This window comes from Ranitomeya variabilis, chromosome 5 (genome assembly GCF_051348905.1).
Source record: "Ranitomeya variabilis isolate aRanVar5 chromosome 5, aRanVar5.hap1, whole genome shotgun sequence".
In the NCBI taxonomy this organism is placed as follows: Eukaryota; Metazoa; Chordata; class Amphibia; order Anura; family Dendrobatidae; genus Ranitomeya; species Ranitomeya variabilis.
The window spans coordinates 590533032-590550169 of NC_135236.1; the positions used below are offsets into that span (position 1 = coordinate 590533032).

Sequence of the window (17138 nt, forward strand, 5' to 3'; positions counted from 1 at the left end):
AGCGCAGATTCCCGGTAGCCAGAAGACCGAGGTTGTGTCAGACTCTAAGAGGCACAGCAGAAACCGGCAGGACAGCTGGACTACATGTAACCTGTCCGCCCTAACACCCAGGAGACACAGTGGTGCATAGAGCCCGGGTCGTGATAAAGACCCTGTAAAAAGGCTGAAGTCACCTGTCATACGGGTTAGTGTCCCACCTTTATGGAGGACAGAGAAAACTGTGAGGACCTTAACAAAAGCCACAGGCAATAAGGGACTACACCAAAGCGCTGGTAGGAAGGCTTTCATCTCCACCTGGTAAAGGGGACGCTGAACTTGCTTGCAAGCCAGCCGGACCCTACCTGTACCTGTGATCTGGTGCCCTGGACTGCGGTTGCCTTAAGCCGTCAGTAAACCAGGTAAAGAGACTGCAAACATGTGTCCTCTGTTTTTTACCGCACCACCCACCATCTTGACCTACACACTGGGAGCCCTGGGGACCCAACTTCACCTATGAGAAGTTATACCATCTAGCTGCCATAACATCACCCCAGAGGACCCTTTAAGCAGCGTCTGTCCCCATTGACCGAAAACCACAGTTGGCATCACAAACTTTCATTATTTCCACAACCCCTTTAAAGACCGTCCCTTTTACTTGGGCACCCAGGGCCATGGACCAGATCACTGCCACCGTCACTACCCCTTTAATTGTGACCAGACCCGGTACCGAGTACCCCACGGCCCTGGTGGGTGAATCACAGCCCATAGTCATCCATTTAGTATAATGCACAGCCCATAGTCATCAATGTAGCATAATGCATCATGTTCCTATACACTTTATGCAGTTAATAGCCCTCTGTGTCTGTACTGCTACATACTTAGGCAGTTATCTGGTTCATGCAGCTTTACATGAACACCTGAGCCTTACACTATGGCTGGTCCATATAACTAAAGCAATTGTTACCATCCACCTCTCGTGTCTCCCCTTTTTCCTCATAGATTTTAAGCTTGCGAGCAGGGCCCTCATTCCTCTTGGTATCTATTTTGAACTGTGATTTCTGTTATGCTGTAATGTCTATTGTCTGTACAAGTCCCCTCTATAATTTGTAAAGCGCTGCGGAATATGTTGGCGCTATATAAATAAAATTATTATTATTATTATTATTATTATTATTATTATTATTAATGCAGAGCCCATAGCAATCTATGTACTACAAGATGGTGGCCCGATTCTAACGCATCGAGTATTCTAGAATATGTATGCATAGTGTATAGCACAGCCCACGTAGTATATTGCACAGCCACACAGTACATTGAGCAGCCCACGCAGTACATTGCGCAGCCCACGCAGTACATTGCGCAGCCCACGCAGTACATTGCGCAGCCCACGTAGTATATTGCGCAGCCCACGTTGTATATTGCGCAGCCCAAGTAGTACATAGCGCAGACCATGTAGTACATTGTGCAGCCCACATAGTGTATTGCGCAGCACACGCAGTATACTGCACAGCCCACATACTATATTGCACAGCCCCCATTGTATATTGCGCAGCCCACGTTGTATATTGTGCAGCCCACGTTGTATATTGCGCAGGCCACGTTGTATATTGCGGAGCCCACATTGTATATTGCGTAGCCCACGTTGTATATTGTGCAGTCCACGTAGTATATTGCGCAGCCCAGGTTGTATATTGCGCAGCCCACGTTGTATATTGCATAGCCCACGTTGTATATTGCGTAGCCCATGTTGTATATTGCGCAGCCCATGTTGTATATTGCGCAGCCCACGTTGTATATTGCGCAGCCCACATTGTATATTGCGCAGCCCACATTGTATATTGCGCAGCCCCCGTTGTATATTGCGCAGCCCACGTTGTATATTGCACAGCCCACGTAGTATATTGCGCAGCCCATGTTGTATATTGCGCAGCCCACGTTGTATATTGCGCAGCCCACATATATAGCAATGTGGGCATGATATCCCTGTTAAAAAAAATAATTAAAATAAAAAATAGTTATATACTCACCTTCCGTTGGCGCCTGGATCCAGGAAGCGGTTACCGACACTTGGGATCCACCGAAGCTTCGCCAAGCCGCTCGCGCTGGCCGCCATCTTCCGTTCCCAGGATGCATTGCAAAATTACCCAGATGACTTAGCGGTCTCGCGGGACCGCCAAGTCTTCTGGGTAATTTCACAATGCATCGCCGGGAATGGAAGATGGTGGCCGGCGCGAGCGTATAGCAGGTTTTTTTTTTTTTTTTTTTTTTTTTATTTTTATTTTTAACATTACATTTTTCACTATTGATGCCGCATAGGCTGCATCAATAGTAAAAAATTGGGGACACACAGGGTTAATAGCAGCGGTAACGGAGTGCATTACCCATGGCATAACGCCGTCCGTTACCGCTGGCATTAACCCTGTGTGACCGGTGACCGGAGGGGAGTATGCGGGCGCCGGGCACTGAGTGCGGGGAGTAAGGAGCGGCCATTTTCTTCCAGACTGTGCGCGTCGCTGATTGGTCGTGGCAATGGTCATTGGCGTTTTGCAACAACCAATCAGCGACTTGGATTCCATGACAGACAGAGGCTGCGACCAATGAATATCCGTGACAGAAAGACAGACAGAAGGACAGACAGAAAGACAGAAGTACCCCTTAGACAATTATATAGTAGATAATGCACAGTCCATAGTCATCTATGTAGTATAATGCCCAGCCCTAAGTCATCCATGTAGAATAATGGACAGCTCATAGTCATCCATGTAGTATAATGCAAAGCCCATAGTTATCCATATAGTAGAATGCACAGCCCAAAGTAATCCATGTCGTATAATGCATAGCCCTTAGCCATCCATACAGTATAAGGAATATTAGTCATCCATGTAGTAGAATGGCCACTGACACTGTGCAATCACTGATTTAAATAAAAAAAACCTCACCTCCCCTCCCCTCCGCTCACCTGCTGCGTGGCATCCTCTTCTGAAGCCGGCAGCTGACTTTAGCGTGCAAGTGAGGGGAGTGTGTTTTGACGATTAGATGGGTCTGTGCATTGCAATATATTTCAGCTGAATGTGAATCTGAGGTAGCTATTCCCCTGTCGACGAGGAGTGGGCCCACCCCGTTTGTCCATGGCCTGGCCATTTGCCCAGGTGTTGACGCTGACCCAGTCAGTGTATGTTGTTGATGAATTTTAAATAAAGTAAAAAATTGTGTTCATCTTTGTTTTTAATCTTTGCAAATTTTCAGTGCAGATTTTGGAAAATGTCACAAAAATTTCTTAGAAAATTACTGGTGTGCAAAGAAAAAATCACTGCAAGGTTGACTGGAATAAATTAGCAACAAGCTTTGTGACTTTTAGAACAGTTTCAAATGATAAATCACTCACAAACATGGAAATTCAAAACTCTGACCACCAATACAAACAATAAAGTGACACGTCCCCACGATTAGTAATTGGCAGCGCTTTGGAAGCAGTGGACATGTGCTGCTTTTAAAGTGCTTCCGGCTTTTTAACGCAGGTGATTCCGCATGTGTTCATTGATGTGTGCGGAATCACTGCATCCTATACATTGGACAGATGATATTTATCTTGCGGAGACTGAGCATCTCCGCAAGATAAATAGACATGTTGCAGTCTGGAAAGACACACCTCATGTCCGTCTCCGCAGGAGAGCCATGGCGTCGATGCACGCATTGTGGACATGGGATTTCTTGAAATCTCATCCACTATGCTGTAACATTTGGCCGCCGCAGGTTGGACGCTGCAGATGTATGCAGCATCCAACCCGCATCGTTTTCTGACCATGGAAACATACCCTAAAACAAAAACAAAAAAACAGAGTTATAAGAGTGTCATGGGAGTACTGGGTAGACTAAGGCTGGTTACCCGGCCCCCTGCGATTTCCCTTAGGCTAGGGAAACCCTGTCTGTCCCTTTCCCAGAAGTAACACTAAAGGTGTGCATGTCTGGGCCGCCAGGCCTGACCCTGTCTCCTGTTTCAGCCCTAAGCTGAAACCACCACCCGTCACCCAGTGAAGAGACCACACACCAATCCCCAGAGAAAGCACAGACAGGGAAAACTGAAAAACGCACCACGCCGCAGACACACAGGAATACACTATAATGTGCACAGGGCAAAACAAATACAAATATAGGAAGGAGGAATATGACAAAGGATAATACACCACCAGATACGATATTCCTACAACAAGACCACCACTCCAGACCGGAATCACTAGGCACAAAGCACAAGCTATAATCGGCGACACCCAAAGTCCAGTACGACTATTTAAAGGCCGTGGGCGTGACCACTAATTACCAGCTAAATTAACCCCGAGCAAGCTGGATAAAATCTAGCAGACGCCACTGAGCGTGTAGTGGACGTATGTGGAATTACCGCTGTCTGTCGGACACCCTAGTGTGAACAGCATCCGACATGACAGTACCCCGCCTTCTGCGAGGGACCCCAGGGCCCTCACGACTTACAGGACCCGGCTTGTCCGGATGGCGGCGGTGAAACATGCTAACCAGCCGGTCCACGTGTATGTCCGAGGCTGGTACCCAGGACCTCTCTTCCAGCCCATAACCACGCCAATGTACCAGGTACTGTAATGTGCGGCGCACTACTCGAGAGTCAACCACCTTGGAGACTTCAAACTCCAAATTGCCATCCACCAAAACTGGAGGTGGGATAGGCGTCGTGTCCACAGAACCCACCACCTTTTTTAATAAAAATCTGTGGAACACGTGTATTTTATATACCGTAGGGAGCGTCAAACGGTAGGCTACCGGGTTAATGATGGCGGCAACCCTAAATGGACGAATAAACCTTGGACCCAATTTCAAGGATGGAATCTTGAGTTTTATGTTTTTTGTGGACAACCACACCCAGTCACCCACACTCAGGTCTGGATCTGTCACACGTTTACTGTCAGCCACTCGTTTGTACCTTGCACCTATGCTTAGCAAGCGCTGTTTCACTCTCCTCCACACGGATGCCAGTTGTGCTCCTAACTAGTCCTCCTCCGGGACGCCAGTAGAACCCCCCTGACGCAGAGTACAAAACTGAAGATGGAGCCCGTAAACACAAAAGAACGGGGACTCCCCAGATGATTCCTGACGGTGATTATTTATAGCAAACTCAGCCAAAGGAAGGAACGTCGACCACTCCTCCTGATTGTCAGAAACAAAACAGCGTAAGTACTGCTCCAAATTCTGGTTCATATGCTCGGTCTGACCATTTGACTGAGGATGAAACTCAGAAGAATGCGACAACTTGATCCCCAGCCGTGAGCAAAAAGCTTTCCAAAATTTTGCCACAAACTGAGTACCCCTATCACACACAATGTCAGACGTGACCCCGTGAAGTCTGACCACCTCCTGCACAAATACCTGAGCCAGAGTCTTAGCGTTAGGCAACGAAGGCAAAGATACAAAATGCGACATCTTTGAGAACCGATCAACAACCACCAGAATGACTGTGTTCCCAGCAGAGGAGGGCAAATCTGTGATAAAATCCATGGAAATCTCCGTCCATGGCCTACTGGGTACCCTGAGAGGATGTAGTGTGCCAGCAGGATGAGAGCGGGATGTCTTAGCCCTAGCGCAGGTGGTACATGCTGATACGTAGGAGACTACGTCCTGTCGGATTTTGGGCCACCAAAACCGACGCGACACCAACTCCAAGGTACCCCTAACCCCTGGATGGCTAGCCAGGACAGCATCATGATGCGCACCCAACACCTTTAGGCGAAGATGGAGCGGTACAAACGATTTATTAATGGGAAGCTCTGGTGGTACCTCCTCCTGAGCCTCGGCAATCTCAGCCTCAACTTCGGTCGTGAGAGCCGAGACCACTACACCCTTTTGGAGGATGGGTACCGGATCTTCCCGAGGTTCTCCCCCCGGAAAACACCTGGACAAAGCATCCGCCTTAGCGTTCTTAGACCCAGGTCGGTACGTAACAAAAAAGTTGAACCGCGTGGAAAACAATGCCCAGCGAGCCTGCCTGGGGGACAGACGCTTGGCTCACTCCAAATACAGCAGATTTTTATGGTCGGTGATAACTGTAACCTGATGAACCGACCCCTCCAAAAAGTGTTGCCATTCCTCAAAAGCCAACTTGATGGCCAACAACTCCCTGTTGCCGATATCGTAATTACGTTCGTCAGACAGCTTCTTGGAAAAGAAGGCGCAAGGACGCAACTCGCCCAAGGATGAGCCTTGTAAAAGCACCGCCCCCACTCCAACCTCAGACGCATCAACTTCCATGGTAAATGGTTTTGATATGTCCGGTTGCACCAGAATGGGGGCCGAAGCAAAACTGTTCTTCAGAAATTCAAATGCGCGCACAGCAGCCTGAGGCCAGGCGGAGAGATTGGTACCCTTTTTCATCATGTCAGTAAGCGGTTTAGCAATGGTAGAAAAATCCTTGATAAACTGTCTATAATAGTTGGAAAACCCAAGGAACCGCTGGAGTGCTTTTAGGTTATCAGGCCGTTCCCAATGCAGCACCGCTTGCACATTAGCGGTGTCCATTTTAAACCCTGAAGCAGACACAATATAACAAAAGAAAGGCAACTCCTGAACCGAAAATACACATTTCTCAAGTTTAGCATAGAGCTTATTTTCCCTGAGTAGCTGTAACACCTGCCTCACATGCTCTAAATGAGTATCACGGTCGCATGAATAAATGAGAATGTCATCTAGGTACACAATAACGAATTTCCCCAGAACATGTGAGAATACATCATTTATGAAATGTTGAAAAACTGCAGGCGCGTTTGTCAACCCAAATGGCATCACCAAATTTTCAAAATGACCCTCAGGAGTATTAAAAGCTGTATTCCACTCATCACCTTGACGGACTCTTATGAGGTTGTACGCCCCCCTGAGGTCAAGCTTGGAAAACCACTTAGCACCAGCCACCTGGTTGAACAAATCAGGTATCAGTGGCATAGGGTATGGATCACGAACCGTAATCTGGTTTAACTCCCTGAAATCCAGACACGGGCGTAGTCCGCCATCTTTCTTCTTAACGAAGAAGAACCCCGCTGCCACTGGCGAGGATGAAGGCCTGATGTGCCCTTTGCTCAGACTCTCAGCAATGTAGTCTTTTATCGCTTGCCTCTCAGGACCAGAGATGTTGAACATCCTAGCTTTCGGCAATTTGGCCCCTGGTTTAAACCTAATAGTACAGTCATAGGGGCGATGTGGTGGCAATTCTGAGCAACCCTTCTCTGAGAACACATCCGCAAAATCCAGCAGTGACTCAGGAATGCTTGGAGTCACAGCGGACACACATGTGGCCAGGCAATTCTCCTGGCAAAATCCGCTCCACTGAATTATGTCCTGAGTTTTCCAGTCAATAACTGGGTTGTGCATAGATAACCATGGAAAACCCAGAACCATTTGTGCAGGAAGATCCAAATTCCTCATCAATGAGATTAGTGGCCAAACCACTATCCACAAAAAGAGTGATTGGCAGCTCTCTGCCAGCGACCATAACTCTGACAGGGAGCATACATTGAGAGACCACCATGGAGGATATGCATAAGCTCAGATTGGCCTCCTCCACACACTCTGAGCTTAGTAGTTTTCCGCCATTGCGCCTTTCTTAGAAAACAGAGGACAAGCATTTACATAATGCCCCTTTTTGCCACAGCAAAAACAGGCTCCCTGCTTCCTGAGCGAGGGGGCTTGCTGACTTGACAACCCAGCGATTTGCATAGGCTCCGTGGGCTCACCTGCAGCAACCTCACGTGCACCTACGACCTCCCCCAGAGGCGGCGTCTCTAGCGCCCCCTGACGCAAACGGCGATCAATGCGGACAACAAGACTCATGGCAGACTCTAGGGAAGCAGGAGTCTCATACATCAGAAGGGCTTGTTTAACCCTTCTCGAAACCCCATATACAAACTGACTCCGCAGCGCCGGGTCTTTCCATTGTGTGTCCACCGCCCAACGGCGAAATTCAGAACAGTAATCCTCCGCCATTCGCTCCCCCTGGCGGAGAGCACATATTTTAGATTCCGCTAGGGCCAATCTGTCAGGATCATCAAATATGAGTCCAAGAGCAGAAAAAAAATCTCTCCACTGAGTTAAATGCAGCTGAATCAGAAGGTAATGAAAACGCCCATGCTTGGGGATCTCCGTTCAGTAATGACAAAACCAAGCCCACACGCTGAGCCTCATTACCTGAGGAAAGTGGGCACATACGAAAATATAATTTGCAAGCTTCACGGAAAACAACAAATTTACTGCGTTCCCCAGCAAATCTCTCAGGTAAAGGGATTTTTGGCTCTGCAACTCTATCTGCAGTTTCCACTTGCACATTAGACACCACAAGACCCTGTTGCTGAACTGCCCCCTTCAATTCAGTGACCTGTAAGGACAGCGCCTCCAACTGGCGGGTTATGGAAGTCATGGGATCCATGACATAAAAAAAAAACTCTTTTTTTTTTCTTTTTTCTTTTTGGGCCGATTATAATGTCACGGGAGTACTGGGTAGACTAAGGCTGGTTACCCGGGCCCCTGCAATTTCCATTAGGCTAGGGAAACACTGTCTGTCACTTTCCCAGAAGTTACACTAAAGGTGTGCATGTCTGGGCTGCCAGACCTAACATAGTAACATAGTTAGTAAGGCCGAAAAAAGACATTTGTCCATCCAGTTCAGCCTATATTCCTATATTCCATCATAATAAATCCCCAGATCTACATCCTTCTACAGAACCTAATAATTGTATGATACAATATTGTTCTGCTCCAGGAAGACCTGACCCTGTCTCCTGTTTCAGCCCTAAGCTGAAACCACCACCCGCCACCCAGTGAAGAGACCACACACCAATCCCCAGAGAAAGCACAGACAGGGAAAACTGAAAAATGCACCACGCCGCAGACACACAGGAATACACTATAATGTGTACAGGGCAAAACAAATGCAAATATAGGAAGGAGGAATATGACAAAGGATAATACACCACCAGATACGATATTCCTACAACAAGACCACCACTCCAGACCGGAATCACTAGGCACAAAGCACAAGCTATAATCGGCGACGCCCAAAGTCCAGTACGACTATTTAAAGGCCGTGGGCATGACCCATCCTCCAATCAAATTACCAGCTAAATTAACCCCGAGCAAGCTGGATAAAATCTAGCAGACGCCACTGAGCGTGTAGTGGACGTATGTGGAATTACCGCTGTCTGTCGGACACCCTAGTGTGAACAGCATCCGACATGACAGTATCCCGCCTTCTGCGAGGGACCCCAGGGCCCTCACGACTTACAGGACCCGGCTTGTCCAGATGGCGGCGGTGAAACATGCTAACCAGCCGGTCCACATGTATGTCCGAGGCTGGTACCCAGGACCTCTCTTCCAGCCCATAACCACGCCAATGTACCAGGTACTGTAATGTGCGGCGCACTACTCGAGAGTCAACCACCTTGGAGACTTCAAACTCCAAATTGCCATCCACCAAGACTGGAGGTGGGATAGGCGTCGTGTCCACAGAACCCACCACCTTTTTTAATAAAGATCTGTGGAACACGTGTATTTTATATACCGTAGGGAGCGTCAAACGGTAGGCTACCGGGTTAATGATGGCGGCAACCCTAAATGGACGAATAAACCTTGGACCCAATTTCAAGGATGGAATCTTGAGTTTTATGTTTTTTGTGGACAACCACACCCAGTCACCCACACTCAGGTCTGGATCTGTCACACGTTTACTGTCAGCCACTCGTTTGTACCTTGCACCTATGCTTAGCAAGCGCTGTTTCACTCTCCTCCACACGGATGCCAGTTGTGCTCCTAACTAGTCCTCCTCCGGGACGCCAGTAGAACCCCCCTGACGCAGAGTACAAAACTGAAGATGGAGCCCGTAAACACAAAAGAACGGGGACTCCCCAGATGATTCCTGACGGTGATTATTTATAGCAAACTCAGCCAAAGGAAGGAACGTCGACCACTCCTCCTGATTGTCAGAAACAAAACAGCGTAAGTACTGCTCCAAATTCTGGTTCATATGCTCGGTCTGACCATTTGACTGAGGATGAAACTCAGAAGAATGCGACAACTTGATCCCCAGCCGTGAGCAAAAAGCTTTCCAAAATTTTGCCACAAACTGAGTACCCCTATCACACACAATGTCAGACGTGACCCCGTGAAGTCTGACCACCTCCTGCACAAATACCTGAGCCAGAGTCTTAGCGTTAGGCAACGAAGGCAAAGATACAAAATGCGACATCTTTGAGAACCGATCAACAACCACCAGAATGACTGTGTTCCCAGCAGAGGAGGGCAAATCTGTGATAAAATCCATGGAAATCTCCGTCCATGGCCTACTGGGTACCCTGAGAGGATGTAGTGTGCCAGCAGGATGAGAGCGGGATGTCTTAGCCCTAGCGCAGGTGGTACATGCTGATACGTAGGAGACTACGTCCTGTCGGATTTTGGGCCACCAAAACCGACGCGACACCAACTCCAAGGTACCCCTAACCCCTGGATGGCTAGCCAGGACAGCATCATGATGCGCACCCAACACCTTTAGGCGAAGATGGAGCGGTACAAACGATTTATTAATGGGAAGCTCTGGTGGTACCTCCTCCTGAGCCTCGGCAATCTCAGCCTCAACTTCGGTCGTGAGAGCCGAGACCACTACACCCTTTTGGAGGATGGGTACCGGATCTTCCCGAGGTTCTCCCCCCGGAAAACACCTGGACAAAGCATCCGCCTTAGCGTTCTTAGACCCAGGTCGGTACGTAACAAAAAAGTTGAACCGCGTGGAAAACAATGCCCAGCGAGCCTGCCTGGGGGACAGACGCTTGGCTCACTCCAAATACAGCAGATTTTTATGGTCGGTGATAACTGTAACCTGATGAACCGACCCCTCCAAAAAGTGTTGCCATTCCTCAAAAGCCAACTTGATGGCCAACAACTCCCTGTTGCCGATATCGTAATTACGTTCGTCAGACAGCTTCTTGGAAAAGAAGGCGCAAGGACGCAACTCGCCCAAGGATGAGCCTTGTAAAAGCACCGCCCCCACTCCAACCTCAGACGCATCAACTTCCACGGTAAATGGTTTTGATATGTCCGGTTGCACCAGAATGGGGGCCGAAGCAAAACTGTTCTTCAGAAATTCAAATGCGCGCACAGCAGCCTGAGGCCAGGCGGAGAGATTGGTACCCTTTTTCATCATGTCAGTAAGCGGTTTAGCAATGGTAGAAAAATCCTTGATAAACTGTCTATAATAGTTGGAAAACCCAAGGAACCGCTGGAGTGCTTTTAGGTTATCAGGCCGTTCCCAATGCAGCACCGCTTGCACATTAGCGGTGTCCATTTTAAACCCTGAAGCAGACACAATATAACAAAAGAAAGGCAACTCCTGAACCGAAAATACACATTTCTCAAGTTTAGCATAGAGCTTATTTTCCCTGAGTAGCTGTAACACCTGCCTCACATGCTCTAAATGAGTATCACGGTCGCATGAATAAATGAGAATGTCATCTAGGTACACAATAACGAATTTCCCCAGAACATGTGAGAATACATCATTTATGAAATGTTGAAAAACTGCAGGCGCGTTTGTCAACCCAAATGGCATCACCAAATTTTCAAAATGACCCTCAGGAGTATTAAAAGCTGTATTCCACTCATCACCTTGACGGACTCTTATGAGGTTGTACGCCCCCCTGAGGTCAAGCTTGGAAAACCACTTAGCACCAGCCACCTGGTTGAACAAATCAGGTATCAGTGGCATAGGGTATGGATCACGAACCGTAATCTGGTTTAACTCCCTGAAATCCAGACACGGGCGTAGTCCGCCATCTTTCTTCTTAACGAAGAAGAACCCCGCTGCCACTGGCGAGGATGAAGGCCTGATGTGCCCTTTGCTCAGACTCTCAGCAATGTAGTCTTTTATCGCTTGCCTCTCAGGACCAGAGATGTTGAACATCCTAGCTTTCGGCAATTTGGCCCCTGGTTTAAACCTAATAGTACAGTCATAGGGGCGATGTGGTGGCAATTCTGAGCAACCCTTCTCTGAGAACACATCCGCAAAATCCAGCAGTGACTCAGGAATGCTTGGAGTCACAGCGGACACACATGTGGCCAGGCAATTCTCCTGGCAAAATCCGCTCCACTGAATTATGTCCTGAGTTTTCCAGTCAATAACTGGGTTGTGCATAGATAACCATGGAAAACCCAGAACCATTTGTGCAGGAAGATCCAAATTCCTCATCAATGAGATTAGTGGCCAAACCACTATCCACAAAAAGAGTGATTGGCAGCTCTCTGCCAGCGACCATAACTCTGACAGGGAGCATACATTGAGAGACCACCATGGAGGATATGCATAAGCTCAGATTGGCCTCCTCCACACACTCTGAGCTTAGTAGTTTTCCGCCATTGCGCCTTTCTTAGAAAACAGAGGACAAGCATTTACATAATGCCCCTTTTTGCCACAGCAAAAACAGGCTCCCTGCTTCCTGAGCGAGGGGGCTTGCTGACTTGACAACCCAGCGATTTGCATAGGCTCCGTGGGCTCACCTGCAGCAACCTCACGTGCACCTACGACCTCCCCCAGAGGCGGCGTCTCTAGCGCCCCCTGACGCAAACGGCGATCAATGCGGACAACAAGACTCATGGCAGACTCTAGGGAAGCAGGAGTCTCATACATCAGAAGGGCTTGTTTAACCCTTCTCGAAACCCCATATACAAACTGACTCCGCAGCGCCGGGTCTTTCCATTGTGTGTCCACCGCCCAACGGCGAAATTCAGAACAGTAATCCTCCGCCATTCGCTCCCCCTGGCGGAGAGCACATATTTTAGATTCCGCTAGGGCCAATCTGTCAGGATCATCAAATATGAGTCCAAGAGCAGAAAAAAAATCTCTCCACTGAGTTAAATGCAGCTGAATCAGAAGGTAATGAAAACGCCCATGCTTGGGGATCTCCGTTCAGTAATGACAAAACCAAGCCCACACGCTGAGCCTCATTACCTGAGGAAAGTGGGCACATACGAAAATATAATTTGCAAGCTTCACGGAAAACAACAAATTTACTGCGTTCCCCAGCAAATCTCTCAGGTAAAGGGATTTTTGGCTCTGCAACTCTATCTGCAGTTTCCACTTGCACATTAGACACCACAAGACCCTGTTGCTGAACTGCCCCCTTCAATTCAGTGACCTGTAAGGACAGCGCCTCCAACTGGCGGGTTATGGAAGTCATGGGATCCATGACATAAAAAAAAAACTCTTTTTTTTTTCTTTTTTCTTTTTGGGCCGATTATAATGTCACGGGAGTACTGGGTAGACTAAGGCTGGTTACCCGGGCCCCTGCAATTTCCATTAGGCTAGGGAAACACTGTCTGTCACTTTCCCAGAAGTTACACTAAAGGTGTGCATGTCTGGGCTGCCAGACCTAACATAGTAACATAGTTAGTAAGGCCGAAAAAAGACATTTGTCCATCCAGTTCAGCCTATATTCCTATATTCCATCATAATAAATCCCCAGATCTACATCCTTCTACAGAACCTAATAATTGTATGATACAATATTGTTCTGCTCCAGGAAGACCTGACCCTGTCTCCTGTTTCAGCCCTAAGCTGAAACCACCACCCGCCACCCAGTGAAGAGACCACACACCAATCCCCAGAGAAAGCACAGACAGGGAAAACTGAAAAATGCACCACGCCGCAGACACACAGGAATACACTATAATGTGTACAGGGCAAAACAAATGCAAATATAGGAAGGAGGAATATGACAAAGGATAATACACCACCAGATACGATATTCCTACAACAAGACCACCACTCCAGACCGGAATCACTAGGCACAAAGCACAAGCTATAATCGGCGACGCCCAAAGTCCAGTACGACTATTTAAAGGCCGTGGGCATGACCCATCCTCCAATCAAATTACCAGCTAAATTAACCCCGAGCAAGCTGGATAAAATCTAGCCGACGCCACTGAGCGTGTAGTGGACGTATGTGGAATTACCGCTGTCTGTCGGATGTCCTAGTGTGAACAGTGTCCGACATGACAAAGAGTTACCAAATGCTGTAGTTTAATAAGTAAGTGATTAAAATAAATCTCTACAGTACTACTATACCTGCACTTCAAAATTCATATTCTCAAGAAATTTCTGCTCCATTATTCTGGCAAACTTGTCAATAGCTCTCAAGAAAACTCTGCAAAACAAATACATATGTATAGTTATGTCAAACAAGCTGTTCATTAAAATGCAAATATATACTGCCATAAGAGTGCCCAAATCACAGGACCCCATACCAAAACTTAGTGCCCTTCTCCAAAGAGCTCTCTCAAATTTAAACAAACATAATAAAATAATATTAATACGGTGGCTCAGTCGTTAGCAGTGCAGCACTGGGATCTTGGGTTCAAATCCCACCAAGGACAACATCTGCAAAGAGTTTGTATGATTTCCCTGTGTTTGCGTGGGCTTCCTCCGTGTTCTCTTTTTTCTGACCACACTCCAAAGTCACACTGATAGGGAATTTAGATTGTGAGTCTCAATGGGGACAGTGATGATAATGTACGTATATCACTGTGGAATTAATAGCCAGTAAAAGGATAAGTATACAGCTGTAAACTGATATTAATAGCCTGGGAAGCTTCATGGGTATTACCCCATTCCCAAGTTATAAATATCTGCTCTCAACCGTCAGCTTTCCCTTTGCTTGTTAAGAAAATTATACGGGAGCCCACACCATTTTTTTAGAAAAATAATCTTTAATAATTAAATTCATGTACATTAAGCTGCACTCAGACTGTACTAATTGTATATGTCACTGAAGTCTATCTATTCTATATAAATACTGACCAAATACTGAACATGGCTTCAAACATAAAATCTGAAGACATGGGTTTGAGACGAGAGATAAAAGTTGTATGTCTATGTATGGTCAATACATTTGCTATGTCAAATATTAAAAGTTAAGTAAAATACAGTGCCTTGCAAAAGTATTCGGTCCCCTGGAACTTTTCAACCTTTTCCAACATATCATGCTTCAAGCAAAGATGCCAAATGTGAATTTTTGGTGAAGAATCAACAAGTGGAGCACAATTGTGAAGTTGAACGAAATTTATTGGTTATTTTAAATTTTGGTGGGAACTCAAAAACTGAAAAGTGGGGCGTGCAATATTATTCTGCCCCTTAACTTAATACTTTGTTGCGCCACCTTTTGCTATGAATACAGCTGCAAGTAACTTGCGGTATGTCTCCATCAGTTTTGTACATCGAAAGACTGAAATTCTTGCCCATTCCTCCTTGGCAAACAGCTCAAGCTCAGTGAGGTTTGATGGAGATCGTTTGTGAACAGCAGTTTTCAGCTCTTCCACAGATTCTCAGTTGGATTGAGGTCTGGACTTTGACTTGGCCATTCTAACACCTGGATACTTTTATTTGTGAACCATTCCATAATAGATTTTGCTTTATGTTTGGGATCATTGTCTTGTTGGAAGACAAATCTCAGTCCCAGTCTCAGGTCTTTGGTTTTCTTCAAGAATGATTCTGTATTTGACTCTATACATCTTCCCATCAATTTTGAAGAAAAGCAGGCCCAAACCATGATGCTGCCACCACCATGTTTGACAGTAGGGATGGTGTGTTCACAGTGATGAGCTGTGTTGCCTTTACCAAAGGCATTTGTTGCCAAATATATCGTTTGGCATTGTTGCCAAAAAGTTCTATTTTAATTTCATCTGACCAGAGCACCTTCTTCCACATGTTTAGTGTGTCTCCCAGGTGGCTTGTTGCAAACTTTAAATTACACTTTTTATGGATATCTTTGAGAAATGGCTTTTTTTCTTCCTACTCTTCCATAAAAGGCCAATTTGTGCAGTGTACGACTGATTGTTGTCCTATGGACAGACTGTCCCACCTCAGCTGTAGATCTCTGCAGTTCATCCAGATGGATCATGGGCATCTTGGCTGCATCTCTGATCAGTCATCTCCTTGTTTGAGATGAAAGTTTAGAGGGACGGCCGGGTCTTGGTAGATTTGCAGTGATATGATACTCCTTCCATTTCAATATGATCACTTGCAGAGTGCTCATTGGGATGCTTTATGTTTTGGAAATCATTTTGTATCCAAATCCGGCTTTAAACTTCTCCACAACAGTATCACGGACCTGCCTTTTGTGTTCCTTGGCCTTCATGATGCTCTCTGTGCTTCAAACAGAACCCTGAGAGCAGAGCAGGTGCATTTATACGGAGACTTGATTACACACAGGTGGATTATATATATATATCATCATTAGACATTTAGGACAATGCTGGATCATTCAGTGATCCACAATGAACTTATTTAATGAGTTTGCTGCACTGAAAGTAAAGGGGCCGAAAAATATTGCACGCCCCACTTTTCAGTTTTTTGATTTTCCACAAAAATTTTAAATAACCAATAAATTTTGTTCAACTTCACAATTGTGTTCCACTTGTTGATTCTTCACCAAAAATTTTAATTTGGTATCTTTATGTGTGAAGCATGATATGTGCGAAAAGTTTGAAAAGTTCCAGGGAGCCGAATACTTTTGCAAGGCACTGTATGAGTTTCACTTTTTGTATTGAAAACTGAAATAAATTATTTTTTTGATGATATTCTAATTTTGTGAGAAGCACCTGTATATACACAGTTTATACACTAGTATACTCTATATCATCTGTGGGGCACTTCCATTTTCATCCATATTGTTCTGGCCCTTTCAAGTATTAACTATTTATGAACATTGGCATGTATTTAAAGCGACTCAGAACAGAGTCACCGCATTCTCCTCTGACCAAGGAAACCTTTTTTCATTTGGAAAACACTAAGTGTGGACTCAAGCAGCTACCATGCTCATCTGACTGTGAGATGTCATGCACTGTCCACTGCGTCAGTGCTTTGCCTTCGTTTTCCCGGGACGCTGTCAGACGTAGATCCATGTCCGGTGCATCATACTTGCTTGCTGCATTTTTCCATCACACATCTTCTGCTTCATTTAGCACACTCAGAAGTTTATTTTTGGCCGGACATGGCCTGAACTCTTAATGTCTACACTTAAGACAATGGACCAGCATTAGGTCTTCATAAGGGTGAGTGGTCATTCATCCTGCTCGAACTTTTATAAATTAAATACATTTGTGTACTACTT

At 46.3% G+C, this 17138-nt stretch overlaps 1 protein-coding gene across 1 annotated transcript in view; it reads right to left on the reverse strand.

Annotated features, from left to right (window-relative positions):
- Positions 1–17138, reverse strand: part of DOCK2 (dedicator of cytokinesis 2) — a 1347187-nt gene that overhangs the window by 551792 nt on the left and 778257 nt on the right. Inside the window, exon 30 of the mRNA XM_077266018.1 lies at positions 14096–14174. Coding sequence (XP_077122133.1) covers positions 14096–14174 — 79 coding nt within the window. The remainder of the gene's footprint in view (positions 1–14095; positions 14175–17138) is intronic.